General features: G+C 38.1%; 2 protein-coding genes across 2 annotated transcripts in view; both read left to right on the top strand.

Moving 5' to 3' along the window:
* Window positions 1-22765, top strand: part of LPCAT2 (lysophosphatidylcholine acyltransferase 2) — a 64934-nt gene extending 42169 nt beyond the window's left edge. Inside the window, exons 12-14 of the mRNA XM_043434829.1 lie at window positions 11644-11742; window positions 17094-17229; window positions 20886-22765. Of these exons, the coding sequence (XP_043290764.1) occupies window positions 11644-11742; window positions 17094-17229; window positions 20886-21070 (420 nt within the window). The 3' untranslated portion in view covers window positions 21071-22765. The remainder of the gene's footprint in view (window positions 1-11643; window positions 11743-17093; window positions 17230-20885) is intronic.
* On the top strand, window positions 3679-4696 carry CAPNS2 (calpain small subunit 2). The gene has a single exon (XM_043434830.1). The coding sequence runs from the start codon at window positions 3771-3773 to the stop codon at window positions 4509-4511; it is 741 nt and encodes a 246-aa protein (XP_043290765.1). The 5' UTR covers window positions 3679-3770; the 3' UTR covers window positions 4512-4696.
* Window positions 22766-25864: the final 3099 nt, after the last annotated feature.

Below are 25864 nucleotides of genomic sequence, written 5' to 3'. Positions count from 1 at the left end.
GACTGAATCATAAAGAAATAAAAAATCTGAACAGACCTATAACTAGTAAGAAGGTTGAATGAGTAATTTTTAAGAAACCTCTCAACAAAGAAAATCCCAGGACTAGATGGCTTCGCTTGTGAATTCCACCAAATGTTTAAAGAAGAATTAAGTATCAGTCTTCCTCAAATTCTTTCTAAAAATTGAGGAGGAAGGAATACTTCCTAACTCATTCTGTGAGGCCAACATTATCTTGAGACCAAGGTCAGAAAAAGATACTAGTGTTGACCCTTGAACAATGCAGAGGTTGGGGAACCAACCCCTTGTGCAGTCAAAAATCTGCATATAACTTTAAAATCAGCCCTACATATCCATGGTTCTGCATCCACAGTTTCAACCAACCTCAGATGGTGTAGTATTGTAGTACATACATGTTGAAAAAAATCCTAGTAGAAATGAACCTACATAGTTAAACCCATTTTGTTCAAGAGTCAGCAGTATATGAAAAGAAAACTAAAGACCAATGTTCATATGAATACTGATTCAAAAATCCTGAACAAATTATCAGCAAATAAAATTCAACAGCACATTAAGAGGATTTTACATCATGACTAAGTGGGATTTATTCCTTGAATGCAAGGGTGGTTCAACATGGAAAAATCAGTCAATGTAATAAACTACATTAACAGAATGAAGGGGGAAAACATGGTTATCTCAACTGATAAAGAAAAAGCATTTGACAAAAGTCAGTACTCTTTCAGATAAAAACACTTGGCAAACTAGGAATAAAAGTAAAGTACCTCAACATATAAAAATCATGTATGAAAAGCCCACAGCCAACATCAGACTCAATGGTAAGAGCCTAAAAACTTTTTCTCTGAGATTAAGAGCATGAAAAGTTGCCTGCTTTTTGTTGCATCTATACAAAATAGTACTGGAAGTCATTGCCAAAACAGTTGGGCAAGAAAAGAAGTGAAAGGAATGTGAGTTGGAAAGGAAGAAGTAGAATCATCTCTGCTCACAAAATACATGATCTTATATGTAAAAAACCCTGCAGACAACACAAACACACATAACTGTTAAGAACTAATAAACTAATTCAACAAAGTTGCAGGATACAAATCAACTCACAAAACTTAGGTGTGTTTCTGTAAACTAACAATAAACAATCTGAAAAGGAAAGTAAGAAAGCATTAAAAGGAATAAAATACTTAGGAATAAATTTAACCAAGAAGGTGGAAGGCTTCTACACTGAAAACTACAAAGTGTTGTGGAAAGAAATTAAAGAAGACATGAATAAGTGATAAGACATCAGTGTTCATATATTAGAAGACAATATTAAGATGTAAGTATTACACAAAGTGGTCCACATAACCAGTGCAATCCCTATCAAAGTTTCAACAACATTTTTTAATGGAAGTAGGGAAATCCATCCTAAAATTCATATGGAATCTCAAGGGAGCCTGAACTGCCAAAATAGTCTTGCAAAAGAGCAAAGTTGAAAGTCTTACACTTCCTGATTTCAGAACTTACTACAAAGCTATAGTAATCCAAATAGTGTCGTACTGGCATCAACATAGATATATAAGCCAATGGAATAACATAGAAAGCCCAGAAATAAACTCATATGTGTGTATACAAATGATTTTCAACAAGGGTGCCAAGCCCATTCAATGGGGAAAGAATAATTTTTTCAACAAATGGTGCCAAGATAACCCCATGCAAAGGAATGAAGTGGACTCTTACCCTATGTCATATATAAAAATTAACTCAAAATGGATCAAAGACCTAAACATAAGAGCTAAAACTATTATGTTTTGCCTTAGACAGAAACATAGAGGAAAAGCTTTGTGACACTGGATTCCTTGTTGATTTTCTGGATATGACACCAAAAACATGAGCAATAAAAGAAAAATTAGATAAATTGGACTACATAAAAGTTAAAAACTTCTATGCATTGAAGGACACTATCAACAGAGTGGAAAGACAGCTCATGGAATGGAAGAAGATATTTGCAAATCATGTAACTGATAAGGAGTTAATATCCAGAATGTAGAAGGAACTATAAAATAGCAACAAGAAAGCAGATAACCCTATCAAAGAATAGGCAAAGGACTTGAATAGACATTTTCTCCAAAGAAGGCATACAAGTGACCAACAGGTATATGAAAAGATGCTCAACATCACTAATCATTAGGGAAATGAAAATTAAAGCTTCAGTAACATATCATCTCATATCCATCAGGATGGCTATGATAAAAAAAAAAGTCTGAGGAAAAATTGGAACCCTTGTACATTGTTGGTAAGAATGTAAAATAGTATAGCCACTGTGGAAAATAATATGATGGTCCTTCAAAAAATTAAAAACAGATTTACCATTTGATCCAGCAATTCTGCTTCTGGGTATATATCCAAAAGATTTGAAAGTAACAACTTGAAGAAATATTTGTACACCTATGTTCATAGCAGCATTATTCACAAAAGCCCAAAGATGGAAGCAGCCCAAGCATCCATCTGTGGAAGAATGGATAAACAAAGTGTTATATCCATACAACAGAATATTATTTAGCTTTAAAAAGGAAATAAATTCTGACACATGCTACAACCTGGATGAACCTTGAAGACATTATGCTAAGTGAAATTAGCCAGACACAAAAGGACAGATACTGTATGGTTCCACTTACATGAGATACCTAAAACAGTCAAATTCATACAAACATGAAGTAGAATGGTGCTTGCCAGGGCCTAGGGGGAGAAGGAAATATTTAATGGGGACAGAGTTTATTTTGCAAGATGAAAAAAATTTCTGGAGTTGGATGGTGATGATGGTTGTGCAACAGTGTGAATGTACTTAATGCCTCTGAATTGTGTACTTAAAAATTGTAAAGATGGTAAATTTTATGTTATATGTATTTTACCACAATTTTTTAAAATTTAAAAACAAGATACCAAAAAAAGTATATGCTGTATGATTCCATTTATTTAAAGTACAAAATTGAATCTGTGGTGTTAGAGGTCAGAATAATGGTTATCCTTGGAAGAGAAGAGTACCTAGAAAGAGACATGAAGAAGCTTCAGGGGTCCTGCTTACATTCTATTTTTTGATCTGGGTATTATAAGATGGGCTATTTGCAGTCTGTGAAATTCTTTGAGCTATACATTTGTGATTTTTACAGTTTTCTGTGTGAATGTTACACTTCCAAAAGATTCCAGAAATGTAGATCATGAATGCAACACCAAACCGCGCAGAATCAGAATCTCAGAGCGTGGGATCTAGGGACCCTGCATTTTAAAAATCTCCCAAGTTTTTCTTAAGAACATTAGGTATTGCAAATCTGCTGAAGGAAGAGAATTAGATAAATATTTTTCTAATGCCCAAGAATTCTTCAGTTGTGCCCTAGCAATAAATATTCCTTAGAGAAGAAATTCTTGATATCCTTAGGTCATTTACTTTCTTCTGCTAGGAAAATCCAACTAAGAATAATTAACAGCATATAAAAATCTGTAGTTTAATATATTATACTTAAAATATGATTTCTTCTAGTTTTTCAGATATACTGTAACTTAGGAATATTTTATTGAGGCCCTCTGAAAAATGGCAGGTGCTAGGACCTAGTGGAATTCAGGCAACTTCAGTAGGAGGTGAAGCATCACACCCCAGGGTGTGGTACAGTGCAGGCAGGTACAGAAAAGCCAGTTCTTCCACATGTAAGCTACTTAGACTCCATTTCATCTCTCATACCACCTCCAAGATTTCAGCAGCTTTTACCTTTGCTGGGTAAAACAAAAGCATGTTTCTTGCAAAGGCTCTATTGGAAGGAGCAAATCAAGGTCTTGGACAAGCCCTTGGAGGCCTTCTTGGAGGAGGCGATCAGAGAAGAGGAGGAGGGAATATTGGAGGAATAGTTGGAGGAATTGTGAATTTTATCAGTGAAGCTGCGGCTGCTCAGTATACCCCAGAACCACCACCCACTCAGCAACATTTCACCAATGTGGAGGCCAATGAAAGTGAGGAAGTTAGGCGTTTTCGGCAACAGTTTGTTCAGCTGGCTGGACCAGACATGCAGGTGGGTGCTACTGACCTAATGAATATTATCAACAAAGTCCTTTCTAAGCACAAGGATCTGAAGTCTGACGGCTTTAGTCTTGACACCTGCCGGAGCATTGTATCCGTCATGGACAGTGACACGACTGGGAAGCTGGGCTTTGAAGAATTTAAGTATCTCTGGAACAACATCAAGAAATGGCAGTGTGTGTACAAGCAGTATGACAGGGACCAATCTGGGTTTCTGGGAAGTTCTCAGCTTCGTGGGGCTCTGCAGGCAGCAGGCTTCCAGCTAAATGAGCAACTTTACCAAATGATTGTCCGCCGATACGCCGAGGAGGATGGAAGTATGGACTTTAACAACTTCATCAGCTGCCTGGTTCGCCTGGATGCCATGTTCCGTGCCTTCAAATCTCTGGATAGAGATGCAGATGGCCTGATTCAGGTTTCTATCCAAGAGTGGCTGCAGCTGACCATGTATTCCTGAAGTGGGCATTACGTCAGGACCCTCCCTGGAGGACAGGACTGCTAGAAGCCTAGCCATTCTCTCTGCATGGTTGCAGATACCCCATCTGGAGCTGTCATTTCCTGCCGAGTTCTTTCACAACTGGACCTATTTCTGAACTTGCGTTGCCCTTTATTGCTTAATTAAAACAGATTTTTCATGAAAAATGTTCTGAGTGGTTTGTATGTTGGCTTTTTGAGATTCAGAATTTATATGGACCTATATATGTGATGGGAAGGCATGCAGGGCAGGCTCTCATGGAGTACATTTTAAGAGGTCATTCCTTGTTTGGTGAATTAATTCCAAAGATCAGGGAATTTGTTGTTGTTACTGTTAAGAATGAGATTTGGAAAAAAATCCTGGGGTAAATCAAGAAAGCTCTCAAGAGATGTATATTTTTCCTTCAAAAAGGTGAGGAGGTGGGAATTTCAAAATCTGTTTTTCTCTTAATTCATGTCTGGTCTTCCCATTACGTTAAAAATATGCTTTCCTGGAAACATATTTAACTGTACAGAAACAGGCTCAGAAATGTGAAATTAAGCAGTTTTATATAAGGTAGTATTTTTTTTTAGTGGTGGAGCAGCTATCTAAAATCTAGAATTCTTTAGTATTATTTTTTCAGTAAAATAAACATGTAAAAGTTTTGTTTTGATATATTTATAGAGGATGAGAGTGTTGGGGAATGAAAGGGTGTGCTCATAGTTGAAATGTAACTGATTGCCTTAATGAATCAAAATGATCCCTCTTACATGTACTTCACACACAAAATCAGGCATGCCCAGCTGCTGTTAGCCAGCTCTTGTCATGTCTTGCTCTGCCTCCTAGCAAGGAATATTCTTTCATTTGTTTGAAAACTGTAGACAGGGAAAAAAGTGAACAAAGAGAAAAAAAAGAACATGTACATAAATCATATGTGTACATAAATGTACACATATATAAATCATTATATATATATAAATGTTGCTGAGTCTTTATTGCAGTGTTTCTCAGCCCTGACTGCAACTTAGAATCACTGGGAGAGCTCTTCAAGAATAGTGATAGCTGAGTCCCACTCCACACAAGTTAAAGAAAAATCTTTGGAGGTGGGGCTCAAAGATGAGTATTTTTAAAGCTCCCCAGCTTTAAGTGATTCTGATGAGCAACCAAGGTTGTCTGACAGTGCCTTAAGTGTAGGCTGTTTTACTGTATTTTTCGTATCAGCCTCAGCTGAAAACTGGCCCCATAGCAGTCAGTGTTACCAGTGTCCAAAAGAATGAAGATTTAGAAAGATGGTAACGACAACCCTATATGCAAAACAGAAAAAGAGACACAGAAATACAGAACAGACTATTGAACTATGTGAGAGAATGTGAGGGTGGGATATTTCAAAAGAACAGCATGTATACTATCTATGGTGAAACAGATCCCCAGCCCAGGTGGGATGCATGAGACAAGTGCTCGGGCCTGGTGCACTGGGAAGACCCAGAGGAATCGGGTGGAGAGGGAGGTGGGAGGGGGGATCGGGATGGGGAATACGTGTAAATCTATGGCTGATTCATATCAATGTATGACAAAACCCACTGAAATGTTGTGAAGTAATTAGCCTCCAACTAATAAAAAATTAAAAAAAAAAAGAATATGGAGAAACTGCCACCCAAAAAGCAGAGGTAGTTGTGCCTTCCTGAACGCCCATTGGTTTGGCTTTTTCTTTTTTCAGTATTTATTTGGCTATGCCGGGTCTTAGTTGTGGCATACAGGATCTTCATTGCAACATGAGGGATCTTTAGCTGAAGCCTGTGTCTAGTTCTCTGAGCAGGGATGGAACCCGAGCACCCTGCATTGGGAGCACGGAGGCTTAACTCTGGACCACCAGGGAAGTCCCTGGCTTTCTTCATTTTGATTCAGGTGTTGATAGCAGGGCAAACCAGAATCTGGAATTCCCTGGCCTGTGGACTCAGCTAGAGAGGGCTCATTTGCAAGTGCTCTGTTCATCTGCCTGCTTATAATTGGTTTCTACCCCTCCTGTTTTGCTGGTTTTTAATTCATTCCCTCTCTCCTAGTCTACTTGGGCAGATCATCCTAAATTCGAAGATAAATCCTTTCTGACTCATTTAGAGGAAAGTTGTAACTCTTAAAATGATTTAAGTGGCCTATTAACAGACTCAGCTGCCTGTTAGAAATCCCCAGTGAAATTGAAAGAGGTTGGCATTTGGCCTCTGTGTACACCATCATCACCATCATATAATATTTATTAAATACCACATATATGTGATTCTGAGTTGAGCCAAGCACAGAGATCTCATCCACTTTCCTCAAGAGAGTTGTAATTTTAGCTTGGTCTAGGGAGCTACTTAAAGCAGGTGTGGTTATATAAGAGTGAGGCTGCTGCCAGCAACCACACATTAATATCAGGATCCCTATTTTAGAATAAAGCCACTAATATGTTAGGCGTGGATGTAGTAATGTAGCCAGGAAAGGGGAGAGCTGCCAAGATGCCTTTTAAGGTCTAAGAATATTAAGTTTATAATTTAACCTTTCCACGTGATGGTTGGGGAAAAGAAAATGCAGGCCCACTTTTCTCCCCTCACTTCATTCTAAATGTTTTATGAAAGTTAAGACAATTATCTCACACTAGGAGTGGTACTATTTCTCTTCCTCTTCATGTTAAAGGATTACTACTTTTATGATTCTCTTCCTACATGCCAGGAGAAAACATTCTGAAATTACTTAAGTTTCTCTTTTATTCTCTTATGAGTTTGTATAAAACTTGTATAGATAACCCAAGGCACTAGAGTTGACCCCAGAAAATTTAGTCCAAAGTCTGGATTTTTCCAAGTAACCCAACCTTTGGCATTGTGTCAAACCAATAGCTTAAGAAGTGATTGGATTTCTTAGCTTCCGTTCAATGTTTTGGGTTTTTTTTTTTTCAGTTGATGTTTTAAAGGCAGATTTTCAATATAAAAGGGAGAGTTTACCTAATACTTTTTTAAAATTTGCCTTTCCTACATGGAAGACTATTGATAGCCTAAGATGAAGGACTTTGATTCATATAACTCTATCATTTTTAAATTTTTAAGAGCAATGCAATCAATGTTGTAAGTAGAAAATAATAACGGTTTTGTTTAAATGTGACATTATATGTTTACACTTTTAAATTTCAAAGTATCTCATGATTTTGGAATACACCTTAGTCTTGATACAATCCACTGAATTCGATAACCTGTAACAGCAGGAAAAAGGACTGTGTGTTCTGTACCTAAAAACAGCAAATGTCCAAAAACATTCAAAATTTGTATATCATCTCAAGGTTCACTTTAAAAATATTTTTTGAGTAATAGTGCGTGTGTTTTTAAAAGTTGATTTATATATCAACTTCAGTCAGAAATTTCATCAGTAATATTACATAACTCACCCACAGGAGGCCCTTAAAAAATATTTGCTCAAGCACCTGCAGGGCACTGATATTAAATACACCTATTGATCCTGTAGTGCTTTTAGAATTACTTTTTTTAAATGTCTGTTTTTAATGCTAAGTGGATTAAAACAATTTAATTCCTAGCAATTGATAATATAATTATGCAGATGGGTAGAAATATGCTCTTAATAAGAATACTGAGGGAAACAGTACCTCTTCCTGGACTCGCCTGTATAACTGGGAGTTTATTGAATTTGAATAATAGTACTTTTCCTGAGAAGTTCAATTGATTTTTAAAGGAAAAAACCCAACAGATTTGAGGAATCTTTTTTTTTTTTTATACCATGGGACTAATTTGAACTTGAAAATTTAAAGGAGTGTATTTTACTTATACTTTTTTTATTATCTGTTTTTTAATATATTTTATCATTTACCTGCTTTAATTTGAATGAGAGTCAGATTACCTAAATGTTATTTGTCGTTATGGCAATAGTGAGTTTTGTGACCTCAAGTAAAACTTATGTCTCAATTTTTTATTAGTAAAAATGAAGAAGTTGACTGGATGATTTCTAAGATCCCCCCAGTTTGAAATTTTGTTATTCTGAATTTGGAAACTTAAAAATGTGTTGTTTTATTAGTCCAGTAATAAAATATCTCAGAATAATTTCCATAATACTTTTTTTCCTTCACATTGTTAGGATAAAAACTCATATAATTTCTCATGTGGTTGATTATCAAGAGTTTGCTTTAATATTCTCTTTTTGGTCAAAGCCACTCATATGGAACTGTTAATGAAAATCAGGGTTCAGAATATTACCTTTATTTGTGAATAGCAGTAATATTACCATTACTAATTAGTAATATTACTATTACTAATAATATTAATAGCAGTAATATTAAGAGTTCTTTACATTTATGGTACTCCATTGAAAAATCATTTATAATGCTTTACCTGTATTATAACATTGGATTTAGTAATGTAAATAAAAATTGGATGCCTCACAATAAATTCAAAGGAGTATTTCCATAGGTAGTAGCCGTACTACCTATGGCTGTATCTTCAGTGTCCATAGATATTCTCTTCTTAAAAATTTATTTAATCAAAGTACTAAGTTGACTTACAATGTTGTGTTAACTTCTGCTGTATAGCCAAGTGATTCAGTTATACATATATATATACATTCTTTTTCTTATCTTTCTCTTATGGTTTATCACAGGATATTGAATATAGTCATAGATCATTCTTATATCTATTCTTCAGAACTTGTATTTAACACTTCTTTGTTTCTTAGTAGAGAAAAACCAATTGCACAAGAAATTTACCTTTATTAGGCATATATCCACAGTTCAATAAGCTGTTCAACCTCTAAGGCCTAATGAACAACAGCCCTCCACAGTACATAGAAAATTAAATAGAATCACAACAAGGAAAATTTATGTCCCTTAAAAGTCTACCATCTCTGAAACTTCTGGGGTGATGAAAATGTCGCTGTCACTTGTGGTAGTGGTTACCCTGGTGTCTACGTTTTTTCAAAGAACCTCAGACTGTACTCTGAAAACTGATGCTTTTTATTGACTGTAAATGATACCTCAATGAAGTTGATTAAAGGAAAAAAATAGCTCTTTTAGAGTCTGGTAATCAGACAAAAGGGCTTCCTAGGTGTATCAGTGGTTAAAAAAACCCTCCTGCCAATTCAGGTGTCATGGGTTCAGTTCCTGAGTTGCAAAGATCCCCAGAGAAGGAAATACTAGAGATCCCACTCCAGTATTCTTGCCTGGAAAATCCCATGGGCAGAGGAGCCTGGCAGGCTACAGTTCATGGGGTCATAAAAGAGTCAGACATGACTTAGCAACTAAACAACAAGAATAAATCAGACAAAAATGGAAGTCAGATCTGAGTTTTTAATCTCAGGAAGAAACCCTATTGCTTTAGGGAACTCTTGAAACCTCTGTTTCTATCTTATCCAGTGGGCTGGTTAGTGAAAGTAAATTACTTTTTTTCGTTCCTACCCTGCAGCAAATAAAGGTAATATGGTGACAGACTTGGTTGCTTTAAGAAGCTGATGGGGGACTTCCCTGGTGGTCCAGTGGGTAACACACCACGTTTCCACTGCAGGGAGCATGAGTTCAATCCCTGGTCAGGGAACTGGGTCCCACATGCCACCATGACACAGCTAAAACCAAAACTCATAGAAGCTACAAAAATTTTTCCCTAAAATAATGTACGTATAGAAAAGGCACACCCTTTCAGGGGCTTCAAGGCTTTCCCTTTCAAGCTCATCTGTGAAACCCAAATGAAGAACTTTGCCTGAATGTGTTAAGGTGAACCCAAAGTAGTAGGTAAGGGTAGATGAGGAAAAGGTAGCATGGTTTTTATCACCCACCTGAGAAGGAAATGGCAACCCACTCTAGTACTCTTGCCTGGGAAATCCCATGGACAGACGGAGGAGCCTGGTAGGCTACAGTCCAGGGGGTTGCAGAGTCGTACACGACTGAGCAACTTCACTTCACTTGTGTGTGCTAGGCAGTGAGAACACACTGCACAGAGGGAAGGCAACCCTTGCCCTGGGGGAACTTCTAATAGTTGAAATGTAGACACTTAGTCACAGTTAAAGATTATGGTCCTTATCAGTATGAAACGTCTGCTTACTTATCAAGTAGCAGACTAACTTTGTTGTTACTAGTTCATAGCTTATCTGGAAACTAACCACTTGAAGATTTTGCTGCCAAAATGATCTCACACCTGGAATTATAATTATTGTGCTTGTTATTCTGTTTCTTTCTCCCTCCTACTCCTCTTTCTCTCCTCTTCCACCTTTCTCTCCCACTCTCCATCTCACTTTTCCTTTCTCCTCTTCCCCTTTCCTTCTTGTTAGTTCTGCCTCTTTTATGTCTTCCTTCTGCCCTCCCTCCCTCTCTTCCTTGCCCCTCTCTTCTTTTCTCCCTCTCTTCCTTAAACTGTCCCCTTTCTCCACATTTCATCCCCTCAGTGTTTCTGTCTAGGTGAGTAGTTCATCTGCAGGAAAAACTCTGCATTCAGTCAGCATGGATTAGAATTATCAACCCATCCTTTTGTATTACCATCATGAAATACATGTTGAAGTGTATAGATATTAACATCATATGAATTAGTTTTAGTTTCCAGAAGCTTAGAAGTGCAGCATCTTCCAACACCTGATATCACTAAGGGGCCCTTGCCGTTGCTCATGTTTGCTTACTTGCTCCTGCTTTATTGCAGATTAAGCCTGGAAAGAAGAAAGAATGTAGCTGTGATTATTGCTTCAATTTACCCTTTTCCTTTTCCTTCTGTTTCCTACCTGTAGAGGGTCTCTTCATGACCCACTGAGTGTTGGCCATCATGGCATGCCCACCATCAATGGTGGGATGAAGGCTTTGGTCTCACCTAGGAATGAATCCTCCATCCTGCTTCCCAGAGAGACTCTTATCAAGGCTGAGCTCAAAACCCCATGCTGATATCCATAGAATCACTCTTAATGAGCCTCAGTGATAAAATGTTTATATTTATCACTGAACACAAATCTATTTTTCTTCCTTCTGAATTGGGCTGTTTACTTGCTGTTCTATCTCAGTGTGAGCTTTTTTCCAAATGGACTCAGTGCATGATGATGCTGAGTTGCATGGCATGCCTGAATTTCGCCTTGTGATTAATAGTCATTCAACCAGTGACCCTGCTAATTGATTTCTCCCATCCTTTCACAGAATCACGATGGCAGTATTGACTTCCGAGAGTATGTAATTGGCCTGGCTGTCTTGTGCAACCCTGCCAACACAGAGGAGATCATCCAGGTGGCATTTAAGGTACTGTCAGCCCCACTGAAAGCATCTTGGTCTGTCTCGTAAACAAGTGTTGACTCTAAGTGTATTATCTGAAAATCAGTACATCCATTACAAGTGTTTATAGATTTGCTGTGACATGAACACGAGAATAATGTGATTAAGACAATCGCTACTGAGAATAAAGAAAACACAAGCATCCGTTTAAGTAAAAAAAGTCTTGGAAGCAGCCCCGTTAACAGCATCAAGATTGAAGAGCAGGTGATTTAATAAATTAGCTTAAAGATTATTTCTTTTCAGCCTCCCCATTTGGGAGCCCCAAAGTGAGGTTTATAAATAAACATGACCTGTCTCTTGTCATCCTAATTTGCCATGAAGAAAGTTTTGATCCATCCTTGTTTTCTCACTCCATATGTCAGAGATGTTTTTGGCAATTTTTTCCTGATGAAGTTTATTTTGTTGTGGTGGCATCAAGTGATAAGAGTCCACATACATGACTCAGAAGACACAAGGTGAGATCAAGTTTTGATTTTACTTGAGAACAGAGCACGTATGATTAGAATTCAGAAAGGAACATCCCATTCAAATACAGATTAGATGAAGCACCTTTCATCTTTACCATGATGTCTCAGATTTCCACCCTGTATGTTTTCCTGTTGTATCATATATATTGTCATAGCAGGATGGGGGATTAGGGGGCAATGAATAACATCCATGTCCCCCATCCCCAGCAGAACTTAATGGAGATTTAAATGATGAGAACTCTGATTTCGTTTATCACTTATAAAGAGGTGAAGAATACATTCCCAAAGTGTGTTCCAATTCTTTGGAGATGAAAGTTGCTTCATCTAATTTGTATTTGAATGGGATATTCCCTTCCAAATTCTAATCATACATGCTCTGTTCTCAAGTAAAATAGAAGCTTGATCTCACTATGTGTCTTTTAAGTCATGTATGTGGACTCTTTTATCATTCAGCTCCTTGAGTCTCTGCTTCATCCACCATATGCCTGAGGACCTTCCCCATGTCTGTTTCCTACTCATTTCTTCCTGAATTTCTCAGAGAAGAATATCCCACTGTGTCCTCAACAAGTGTCTTCCCCTCTATCATCCAGAAAGACCTTCTTCCTCCCAGAGTCCTTTCTCATGTCTTAGAGACCATCCTGGATAGCCTCAAGAATTGCCATGTGTTTTGTCATTGACAGAGAGCCCCCAAGTTGACTTTTTATTTCAGATTGTTTTCAACTGAGTTAACTGCTGGGTCTATAAAGAACCTAAGAGGCTGATGCTTAGCAGATGGTCACAAGGAAAGGGCCAGAACGCTTTCCAAGTTGAAAACTTTTGGCTTTTACCGACTTATTCATCGTAAAACCTAAAATTATGCACATAGCTAACTTATTCCGATCCAGTTATTTCTGTTCCTGTTCTGGGATTGTCTGTATGATTATAAGTTCAGCTGTGCAAGTGGTCACTTTGGGCTTACCAATGAAAGACCTGATAGAAAATTTGGCCCTTAATCATAGTAATTATTGTTTTTAAAGAAGTCCTGAGATTTTTCTCTAGCCTAGACCTTGGTTTTTGGGGGGAGAGGTAGGGAAAGGAAAGGAGAACCTAAAACTGTAATTAGCTCTTTTTTTCAGTAAGGCAAGTGTCACGCTTTACTTTGGTTATTTTTTTAACCTTCTCAAGGGTGTTTGATGTTTTTGAAAATGATTTTGGCATGCTTCTATGTTTTTATTTAGTAGTATCATTTTATATATACAGGATCCATTCTCATCCTTTTATTTTAGTAACACTTCACAGTTAACTGCCCATCTTTGATCATGTTTCACCACCATGGTGACCTTTAGAGGTAGAATATTAGTCAGCATTCTTCAGTCATTAGCAGTAGACTGGCTGAGGAACCAGTTGTGAGGACAACAAACAGGCTCCTGGGAAGACCCTCAAGCAGGCAGCTCCAGAGGTCCCAGCTGCGGGAATTGCTCTTCGTCTCCCGTGGGCGCTGCTGTCAGAGAGACAAACTCCAAACTCTGTTCATCATTCAGATTCCAGACAGGGTCCTGGTGGTCTTGAACCACAGGCTTGCTAGGAAAGAAAGGATGTTTTGATTCAGAGCCAAGTTTACTCTACCCAGCAACAATCTCATTTAACAATTGATGGAGAGGTCAAAAGCTTTACAGGGAAGCAAAAGTTAAGAGAATTCAGCACCACCAAATAAGCTTTACAAACAAATGCTATAGGGACTTCTATAGGAAGGAAACACAAGAGAAGGAAAAGACCTACAAAAACAAAACCAAGACAATTAAGAAAATACCAATAAGAACATATATATCAATAATTACTTTAAATGTAAATGCATTAAATGCTCCAACCAAAAGACACGGACTGGCTGAATGGATACAGAGTCCTGTAGCATTCTGTGCACTGGGGAGATAGCACTCTCCCATTCTCCAAGGGAACTGGGGTGTTGAACCTTCTACCAGCGCCCAGAGGATGGGATTTACCTGAGATCTGGGAACTGTGTAGCACAGAGAGTACTGGGGACGTGAGGAATTGAGAGAAATGGAGGGGTATTATGGGGTCATTGTGGCAAAACGTCCTCTGTTACAACGACTGTGACAGGAAGTTAAGGTCCCAGCATGGACGTGTGAAGGGAACTTATACAGAGGAGACAGCCATCAGAGCACCAAATGTGGCAGGAATTTAGACGATTTGATGAGTTGGTGAGACTTGTTTAGGAATGGAAGACTTTTACAGAAAACTTAGAATTTATGGGAGTGGGGCGTGTGACAACCTGGCTGTTCATGTCTGAAGTCCAAGGCCCGTAAAGAGCCCTGGGGCTACCATTTGTGAAAACAAATGCTAATGCACTCTGTACTTTACAACTGTCTTATCCTCCATTCAGGGGCTGAGTGTAGAAAATGGACTAGGAGTCTGTGCCTTCTCATCAAGGGGCAGCAAATCACAACTTCAAGTTCTGTTTTTCTCCTCCCACCCTAATGGACAATTAAAGCACTATTCAATATTTGCTTGTTGTTCTTTTCATGATTATCACACCTTACCCTATGCCTGTTTTTGATTGTGTGTTTGGTCAGAAGTAGATACCTTAGCAGCAGGAGCTCTAGATATTATCTGCCTGCATTTGGGTGCCAGCTTGACCACTGACAAGCTCTGTGACCTTGGGAAAGTTGCCTGGCTTCCGTGTTCCTCAGCTTTCTCATCTGTGAGATATGACTAATAACAACCCCTCCCTTACTTAAGACTCATTAGGGTAGACTGTCATCAGGGTTAAATGAGTGTGTAAAGGTATTTGAACATGTTGGATCAGTGCCTGCAAAGAGTCAGTGTTGATATCATTTTAAAAATGTGAATACCCGGGAGAAGATTTTGAATATGACATATCAACTATCCCCGATTTGCAACTTGAGTCTCAGTATATCCCACCCTTTCCCCTCTGCCTATAAACATATTCAGTCTCTCCCTTCCTGTAGGCAGCCTCCTTTTGTGCATGCTTGTTACCCCCTTTCTCTCCTGCCCTTTATTCCATAATTTCTTTTTAAATTATTTATTTATTTTTGGCTGTGCTGGGTCTTTGTCACTGAGCAGGCTTTTCTCTGGTTGCAGAGAACAGGAACTACTCTAGTTGCAGCGTGTGGGCTTCTCATTGTGGTGGCTTCTCTTATTGTGGAGCACAGACTGTAGTGTGAGCAGGCTTCAGTAGCTGTGGCATGTGGGATCTTCCCAGACTAGGGATCAAACAGGAAAAACAAGAGTCTGGGGTGGAGAAGCAGGAAGGGCAGGAAATGAGAATTTATAAGGAAGCAAAAACAGAACTTGCATATCAGTTAGAGGTCTGTAGTACTGGAAAAGACGGAGCCAGTGGTGGCCGAGGTGTTCTGGCTTGAGCAAATGGGTAAAAGTGAGTTATGTTACCCACTGGTATCACAGGCATTGCAAGGTAGATTTTTAACCACTGGACCACCAGGGAAGCCCCCCATAATTTCTTAAAAGAAGAGCCCGTGCCTTTGCCTCCATACCTCATATCTATTCATTCCTTGACTCCTATTACCATCTCTCATCAGGATCTCCTAATTGCCAAATCCAGCAAACCTCTTTGCTCCTTGCTTGGCCTTCCTATGGCATTTTACTGTGTTGGCCATTACCACAGTCAGAGTTTCTTCCTCTTTCCTAAAAACCTCCCCTAGCTTCCAAGATGCATGCTCTTTCTTTCTGCTTCTCCATCTGTCTGACTGCTTTTGTTATTGTTGTTGTTTTTGCTGGTTCCTCTTCCCTGCACACACCTCAACTCTTACAATTTCCAGGACTCTGCCTTACTTTGTGCATTTTCCACAGAGAAGCTCAAACACACTTAAGAGTTTCAGTTCTTACCTGAATTCATATCTCAAGGCTCTTCGTTCTCCTGTGCTGATGTGCTAGACTTTACTTCTAACTGACACTTCTGATTCAGATTTACCTCTTCAGGTCTAACCCTTGATCTCATTGGGTACCCGTTCCCCCATTATGTTCCCCCATTACTGTGGGTAACATAATGTTTTCACCCCTTGCTCAAGTCAGAACACCTCAGCCATCACTGGCTCCTTATTTTCTATCACTGCAGGCCTGTAAGTGAAATGCAAGTGCCACCTTTGTTTCCTTATAAATTCTCTCTTCCTGCCCTTCATGCTTCTCTACCCCAGACTCTTGTTTTTCTTGTCTCATAGACTCAATGGATATTAGTTTGAGCAAATGCCAGGAAATACTGAAGAACAGACAAGCCTGGCGCACTGCAGTCCATGGGGTTGCAAAGAGTTGGACATGACTTAGCGATTGAACAACAACAGAAGTCTTTTCAACCTTCTGCCTCCAATCCATCCTCCACCCTCTTCCTTAGAGAGCTCCCTCAGTTCACAGTCAATCACACCACAGTCCTTCCCATCATCATCCTGCAGGGTTAGATGATGCACTATGATCTGATTCTTGGTTGTCTTTCTCTCTCCTGACTTGAGCCCCAGTCTTGCATATTCCTTGTATAGTCCTTGTGTATTCCTTGTATATTTTCTTCATGTTTTAAGACCCAACTCAAATGTCATAAAGCCTTCCCTGACCTCTTCAGGTAGGATTCATCTTGTTCTACAGAGGACCCCCATGTGCTTCTGTGCTTACTATGGTTGTAGCCCCTTTTTTAATTTTATCTCTTTCTACCACTAAACTAGTAAGTATTGTGGAGGCAGCAGAGATCATACATATGGACAAATATCCTGAGCCCCTGGCACAGCGAATGTCTGAATTACTAAAGAATTTATTTTCCAAGATTATTCCATACTGCCATTGCTCTGGAGGAGCTCATTCTTAGGCTTTATTTTCTTTTTCCTTCAGCTCTTTGATGTTGATGAGGATGGCTTCATAACAGAGGAAGAGTTCTCCACCATCCTGCAGGCTTCCCTTGGAGTGCCTGACCTTGATGTTTCTGGTCTCTTCAAGGAAATAGCCCAGGGGGATTCTGTTTCCTATGGTGAGTAGGCAGTTTGGCTCCTGATTCAGTGTACGAGGAGGGCATCCAGACTATGACTGACCCTCATACAAGTGTTGTTTCCCTCCTCTAATATGTTAATGATAGAAATAATAGTAACAATGATGATGATAGCAATAATAGTAGTGAGGTGTAATGGTAGAAGCTAATTATTGGGACATTACCATATGCTAAGCACTCTTCAAACATTTTATATGCATTAATTCATTTGTTCTTTACAGCAGGCCTATTCAATCAGTACTCTTCATTATTCTTATGTTATCAAGATGCAAAGAATCTAAGTGAGTTACCTATGATCATTCGCCAGAAAATGTCAGAGTTGTAGCCACAGTAGAGGGATACAGGCTGAGGGACCTACAGTAATAAGAGTAACTAAACCATCTATTAATGTTTCCTGTTAGTAGCTTAGGTGAGCTGTCATGTTCATTGTATCATGTCACGTTGATGGCACCCCTGTGAGGGAGGGACTATCATGGAGGAAGACCTTGAGGCCAGATGGCAGGTCTGTCCACCAGCCTTTCTCCTGATGACTCAAGTCCATGCATTAAAATAAGTGCCCTTGGGGCTTCCCTGGCAGTTCAGTAGTTAAGACTCTGCACTTCCGAGGCAGGTTCGATCCCTGACTGGGGAACTGAGATCCCTCATGCCGCATGATGTGGCCAAAAAATAAAAACAAATAAAATTAAATAAAAACAAAAATTTAAAAATAAGTCCTGTAAGGGATGAAGGGATGTTTCGTCAGTTTCCATGTATTTCATAATGTTCTTGGGAAATACAACTTGGCAGAGCTTTGATGTGGTCATAAACATGGCTTATCTTCCCCAGTCTTCTCTGGTGGGCTGGAGGAGGATTCCTCTTGAATGCCTTTTTCCTTCTGGTGCTCAAAGAGTTTCAGCCTGATAACTTTCATTGGATGGGGGCTTTAGATCACATACTACGCTTACTCTCTGTTTTTAATTACTGTCATTTGGCTATTTTTTCTTCTATTTCAGATAATTAGGTGCCTAGGGCACTTACTCTATTAAGTTCATTAAAAACAAAGAAAAGATAAAGTATAAGTATATACTGATAAAGGATAAATATATACTGATGTAAAACTTAAGAGTCATAAACTTCATGTGTACTAATTCTCTGGCCATTTTTATTGCATAATTAAGACTGTATTATTCCAAGCTACAAATTTTTTTTTTAGTATTCTTTTTAAGATTTTTTTGGTGTTGACCATTTTCAAAGTCTTTATTTAATTTGTTACAATATTACTTGTTTTATGCTTTGACTTTTTTGGCCTCAAAGCATGGGGGATCTTAGCTCTCCTCTCAGGGATCAAACCCACACTCCCTGCATTGGAAGACGAAGTCTTAACCACTGGGCCACAAAGAAGTCTCAAAGCTACCACATTTTGAAAAGCTATTTTGAATTATTATTTCAGTGGAAGCTAGTACTGAGGATTACTTGTAGGTAGTCATATGTTTACCTGTTGATTTTAATATCTTTTTTATAGAAATCTACTTTGTTTTTTGGAGTTCAACATTTTTCTTTTTAGAATATAAAGAATATCTCCTCTTCCCCAATATTATGCAAGCCCACTTTTTTTTTTTTTGCAGGAACGTTTGAGGTATTTAAATATGATTTTATGAAAGAATAGGTATAAATATTTATCATGAATGTGACCATTTACATTGTTTAAATATGATCATGTAAGTTTTCATTCTTGGTTTTCCTTTAGCAAAATTAATGCCCAAATTCTACTTATTGCCAGTTCATAGCACTTCTAGAAATGAGTTACTCTTTAATGTCACTGGCATCCCCAAAGGAGACAGAGACCTGCATCTTTTGACCAGAGCACAAGTCTTAAAATTAAAGCTCATGGTTTCCATAGATCAACTCTCCTGCCTATGTATCTTAGAAATCACTTACCGTCCACTTTACCTCCATCACTGAAATAGACTCATGCAGATAAATCTTTATTTTGGGTGTTAAGAAAGAATAATTAATAGCTTACCTGATTTGGAAATATAAAGTCTATTAATACAAAATAATGTTGTAATTACAGAGAATGATCTGGGCTCAATCTGGTGACTTCCTCATCACTAAGACCTGTTTATATCATCAGGAAGGAATTGCTAGGTACTCTAATGTGCCATGAAGTAGACACTTGGTTATTGGAGGATTTTTTTTTTTAATGGATAGAAATAGGATATTGGGTTAAAAGCCTTTTATTAGAGAGTCAAATAGCAAGCTTATTCAAAGAGCAGGCTCCCTTTGCTATATAAGTTCAATAAAGCTTTCTCCATCCTAACAGAAAAAGAGAGAGAAATTTCAAAGTTGAGGGTAGCATCATATTTCAGAAACTATTAGGGGCTTAAGGTTCAAATTCTGATGGTTAATTTAGTAAGTTAATTTCTATACTCTACCTTATCAAGTCACAAATCAAAACACCTGAGATAAAAGGAGGCCCACGACTCAGGGGTCTTGTGGTACAATTATTATATATTGTACACTCTACTTGTTCTTACTGATCATAGGTCAGGCAGGGCTCAGCTTTTCAACATGGTTCTTTACCAATTTTAAAGGTTAAAATCATTTTAAAAGTCAGTAACAGAAAGTCCTGGGCTTCCCTGGTGGCTTAGCTGGTAAAGAACCTGCCTGCAATGCAGGAGACCTGGGTTTGATCCCTGGGTTGGGAAGATCCCCTGGAGGAGGGCATGGCAACCCACTCCAGTGTTCTTGCCTGGAGAATTCCCATGGACAGAGAAGCCTGGTGGGCTCTGGTCCATGGGGTAGCAAAGAATTGGACATGACTGAGTGACTAAGCACAGCACAGCACAATAGAAAGTCCTGGAGAACAAATTTTTGAACATTTTTTATTACAGAGAAATAATAAAATTGTATATAACAATAAAACATAAACATGGAGCATAATAAAGGTTTATAAATGAACACTTGTGTACTACCACTCAGATCAAGAAATAGAATTTTTCAGTAACTCTAGAAGCCTCCATGTGTCCCTTCTAAAAATACAACCCCTTCCTCTGTCTTAAAGGAGGGAACTGCTGACCTGACTTTAAAAAGGTATCTCTGCCTGCTTTGCTTTAGCATTTCACCACAAAAGTACAAATTTTAAATATATTTTAATTTTGCCGAAGTTTTTGAACTTTGCGTAGTAGCCTCATACCACATGTGTTTTTGTGTATTTGGCTTTTTTCATTGGACATTATGGTTTTAAGATTTATCCACATTGTTACAACACAGCTATTCATTCATCTTCATGGCTGTACAGCATTATGTTCTCTGAATATGCCAGGATTTATTTCTCCATTTCAACTGTTAACAAACATTCAAATTGTTTCCATTTTTTACCTATTATGAATAACATTGCTGTGAACATATTCATGCTTGTCTCCCAGAATACAATATGCACAAATCCTCTAGCTTATCTACCCGAGAATCAAGTAGGCATATCTTCAACTTGACTAGATAATGGAAAAAACTATCTGCCAAAGCGGTTGTATAATTTATAGGAGTTGAGTAATAGACTTTTGCAATCATTATATTATTAAGATCATATGTTAATCTGCATCATGCCGAAAGAAGATTCATCTCAATTTATTGAATTTTGTTTTTTTCTACTCTTTTAGAGGAATTTAAAAGTTTTGCCCTAAAGCATCCAGAATATGCTAAGATATTTACAACCTACTTAGATCTCCAGACGTGCCATGTGTTTTCATTACCGAAAGAAATCCAAGCAACTCTCTCAGTTGCAAGTAATAAAGTCAGCCCTGGAAGTCATGAAGAAAGTACCTCAGATAAAAAGGAAGACTGAACACAAATATTCCTCATAAGGAAACCATGGTGGCTTTTATTTGAAATTTCAAAGGCATGTATTGATAGTATTTTACTTGTGATTGAGTAAGGATGATGTTTAAAATAGATAGCTTTTTTATAAAAATGATAGATTTTTCTTATTGAAAGGCTTCTATTCACATGTATTTATCAATATTCCTTTTCTTTTATACAATGTTTTGCTATACTGATTGGCTTACTGGTGATAAAGGTATTTTTATTGATTTTCCAGGTTCATTTGCATATCCAAATAAATGAAATGACCTCCCTTGTTTACTGAGGAGCATTAATCAACACTCTAAAAATGTTTTAAGTATAAACACTTTTTCATCTACCTTCCTCTAAAGAAATAAGGTTGTATTCTGTTAACTCTAATTTCTTCCCATTCTGGAAATAATGAAGAGCCTGAGGAATGTTGCATAATTTTATACCTTTAACTTCACAGATTCATCTTTTCCATTTGTATTTCAGTTTCTTGGATCGCTGAATGTGGGAGGATTGGAAGGGAGAGCTCTGTTAATTAGATAAGACTCCTTAAAAACTCATATTCTCTTGAGCATGTATCTCTATTGTTGATTTCCTTAACCATCTGCTGAGAAAATCGTATCCTTTTGTGAGATCTACAGATTTAGAACTTTGTTTTAAAGACAACAACTGTGGCCAAAGGCTATGTGGGAATTGCCTTATTGAAGGTAACATTAATTGCATAATGAGAAAATAAATTGTTTGCCAGAGTTTAGTTTCATTTGAGTTGGGTAGTTTAGAATGTAGTGCTTACCCAGTAAATGAATCAGATTTACTTTACTTACATAATATTAGAATTAATATATTTTACCATGTAAGTGGGAATTTTATTAAGTGTCCTCTCAAATTTGAGAAAATGAAAGTGAAAAGTGTTAGTCACTCAGCTGTGTCCAACCCTTGCGACCCCATGGACTGCAGCCCACCAGGCTCCTCTGTCCATGGAATTCTCCAGGCAAGAATACTGGATTGGGTTGCCATTCCCTTCTCCAGGGGATATACCTGACCCAAGGATCAAACCTGCGTCTCCTGCATTGCACGCAGATTATTTAACATCTGAGAGCTTGCCTGAAATATCAACAGGAAAAATAGGAAGGTTCCAAAGTATCACCAAAATCTAGGGAATCCAAAAACCTACTTTATTAATGCAAGACCACAATTTAATCCCCAGGCAGGAATTTAGCAATGATGTATTTTTTTCCTTTAGTTTAAGCAATAATTTCCCTCAAATGCCATTTTATTAGATGTCATGCATTCTTACTAAAAAGGTTCATCCTAAAGTATATATGTATGATTGTTTGCTTTTTACATATCTTAAGCTATTTAGACAAAGCATGGAATGAGCTGAAAGCAATTGCTTAAGTAATTAGGAAAGTACATCTTTATAATATTGTTTATCACATGGAATTGATATATGTATCCTGATTTTTATAATGGAAAAGCACATGTTAATCCCATTAATCATGAAAAAGTAGCATTTTAAATTACAGGTTTTCTATGAGGCTCTTGAAAGTGATCCCATTGTTTTACTGTTTTAGAGTAATATTTATGTTCTTTAATTCTACTTCTACCAATGTAATATTCCTCTTTTATTATGTTACTGAACAAACTTGCTACATAAAATTCTTGGCAATTAAAAATTCTGGTTTTGCCATTTTTGTCTCAAATGTAATATACTTTTTTAATATCATGGTTTGAGGGTAAGTTTGTATATTTGTGAATGTGATCAATCAATTTTGTTTGCACTTAAGCCTTATGAAATGTCACACATAATTTTACTCTAATGAAAGACTCAAATTTTAGCCAAAGCAGCAATAGTTAGTATTCCTAAAGTTGACTTTTGACTGATGCAGTGTATGTAATAAAGCAGTTACTACCAACTAGGCCTCTGCTTTTATGCCATCTAAACAGAGATTTTCTTCAAAGAGGCTCTTCTCTTAGAATTTAAAGTTAAGCAATTAAATTTCATTAAATCAGTTAAATGCACTGTGATTTTATATAAGAGTTTGAAAGACCCAAATTACTCTTTGAAATGAGAAATACTAGATCCTAAGACGTATACACCATAAAACTTCCAATAAGAACAGTTCTGTTGAAGGATAACAACACACTGAATGTTTACAGAACAAGTTGCTCGCTTTATGTATATTTAATTCTCTTCTGCCACTGAATATGATGCTAGTAGTACTACCTCTAATGGAGACTTAAAAAAGCCCCTTTTAGAAGACATGCATATGGTGTGCTGTCTGTATGAAGCATGGCAGTGTGGATATCTGATTCTCAGACTCAGGAACTCTCCCTTTCAGGCCGTTACAAATGCAAGGTGGTTAGTTGATGGCAATTAATTGATACACCACTGACTCTGTTAGAATACACGGGCTCCTCACCACAAAGGTCCTTGTGGAATCCTTATAAGGGTATCACTACAGAGGATAAAAAGATACTAGTAAGAAACCCTTTCCTAGGAATGCAGACATATTTATAATTCTTTTTTCTTTTCTGTTCAACTGGATTGACTTTGCCATTTTTTTGCTCCGTTGTTAGACTAGAGTGTTCTGTCAATGCTATGCTGTGAGTTGTTAGAAGGGAAAGGCCCTCATGAAGTTTTTAACATATATCCAACATATATCTTGTATACATATCATCAACAATGTGTATGCTATTTATGTCCTACTATTCCACTTGCCCAGCTTCATTCCATACTCCAAGGCCAAATTTGCCTGCTACTCCAGGTGTTTCTTGACTTTCTACTTTTGCATTCCAGTCCCCTATAAGGAAAAGGACATCTTTTTTGGGTGTTAGTTCTAAAAGGTCTTGTAGGTCTTCATAGAACTGTTTAACTTCAGCTTCTTCAGTGTTACTGGTTGGGGCATAGGCTTGGATTACCGTGATGTTGAATGGTTTGCCTTGGAAACGAACAGAGATCATTCTGTCATTTTTGAGATTGCATCCAAGTACTGCATTTCGGACTCTTTTGTTGACCATGATGGTTACTCCATTTCTTTTAAGGGATTCCTGCCCACAGTAGTAGATATAATGGTCATCTGAGTTAAATTCACCCATTTCAGTCCATTTTAGTTCTCTGATTCCTAGAATGTCGACATTCACTCTTGCCATCTCCTGTTTGACCACTTCCAATTCACCTTTATTCATGGACCTAACATTCCAGGTTCCTATGCAATATTGCTTTTTACAGCATTGGACCTTGCTTCTATCACCAGTCACATCCACAACTGGGTATTGTTTTTGCTTTGGCTCCATCCCTTCACTTTTTCTGGAGTTATTTCTCCACTGATCTCCAGTAGCATATTGGGCACCTGGGGAGTTCCTCTTTCAGTATCCTATCATTTTGCCTTTTCATACTGTTCATGGGGTTCTCAAGGCAAGAATACTGAAGTGGTTTGCCATTCCCTTCTCCAGTGGACCACATTCTGTCAGACCTCTCCACCATGACCCGACTGTCTTGGGTGGCCCCACACAGCATGGCTTAGTTTCATTGAGTTAGACAAGACTGTGGTCCGTGTGATCAGATTGGCTAGTTTTCTGTGATTATGGTTTTAGTGTGTCTGCCCTCTGATTCCTTCTCGCAACACCTACCGTCTTACTTGGGTTTCTCTTACCTTGAACATGGGGTATCTCTTTATGGCTGCTCCAGCAAAGTGCAGCCGCTGCTCCTTGCCTTGGACGAGGGGTATCTCCTCACAGCCGCCCCTCCTGACCTTGAATGTGGAGTAGCTCCTCTCGGCCCTCCTGTGCCCGCAGCTGCCACTCCTTGGTTGCTCCTCTCGGCCGCTGCCCCTGACCTCGGGCGACCAACCTAGATAGCATATTAAAAAGCAGAGACATTACTTTGCCAGCAAAGGTCCATCTAGTCAAGGCTATGGTTTTTCCAGTGGTCATGTATGGATGTGAGAGTTGGACTGTGAAGAAAGCTGAGCACTGAAAAATTGATGCTTTTGAACTGTGGTATTGGAGAAGACTCTTGAGAGTCCCTTGGACTGCAAGGAGATCCAACCAGTCCATCCTAAAGGAGATCAGTCCTGGGTGTTCACTGTAAAGACTGACGCTGAGGCTGAAACTCCAATACTTTGGCCACCTCATGCAAAGAGTTGACTCATTGGAAAAGACCCTGATGCTGGGAGGGATTAGGGGCAGGAGGAGAAGGGGATGACAGAGGATGAGATGGCTGGATGGCATCACTGACTTGATGGACTTGAGTTTGAGTAAACTCCGGGAGTTGGTGATGGACAGGGAAGCCTGGCATGCTGCAATTCATGAGGTTGCAAAGAGTCGGACATGACTGAGCAACTGAACTGAACTGAACTGATTCCACTTACAATGTAACATTTTCCAGTATCATTAAAATTATCTGGAAATGTAAATTTTAAAATGTATGCCTGAGCTTCCTTCAGATAACTGTAACATAATCATGTGATCATACTTCAGATTTTGAAGCTATGAGTTTCATTTTCATCTTTGGACTATTAAAAATAACCAATTCCATATTCCATGATAAGTTTTGAATTATGAATAGTTTGCTAAGGGGCTTATTTATACTTTCTGAATTCTGAAATGAAAAATTTCCTAAAGATTTTATAATTATTAACTTTATTTTAAACTAATTTTATTACAGGAAAAAATTGAATTATTATCCTAGATACTATAGAGTAATTCTAACTTCGTGTAGTAGTTTACACATTCATATCTTTTAGAGGTAAGTAGACTTCACATTTTTAAGAGTACTTTTCCTTTT

Source organism: Cervus canadensis, chromosome 18 (genome assembly GCF_019320065.1).
Source record: "Cervus canadensis isolate Bull #8, Minnesota chromosome 18, ASM1932006v1, whole genome shotgun sequence".
Taxonomy (NCBI): Eukaryota; Metazoa; Chordata; class Mammalia; order Artiodactyla; family Cervidae; genus Cervus; species Cervus canadensis.
The sequence above is the reverse complement of the archived record's forward strand: the minus strand, read 5'-3'. Positions and strand labels throughout refer to the sequence as shown.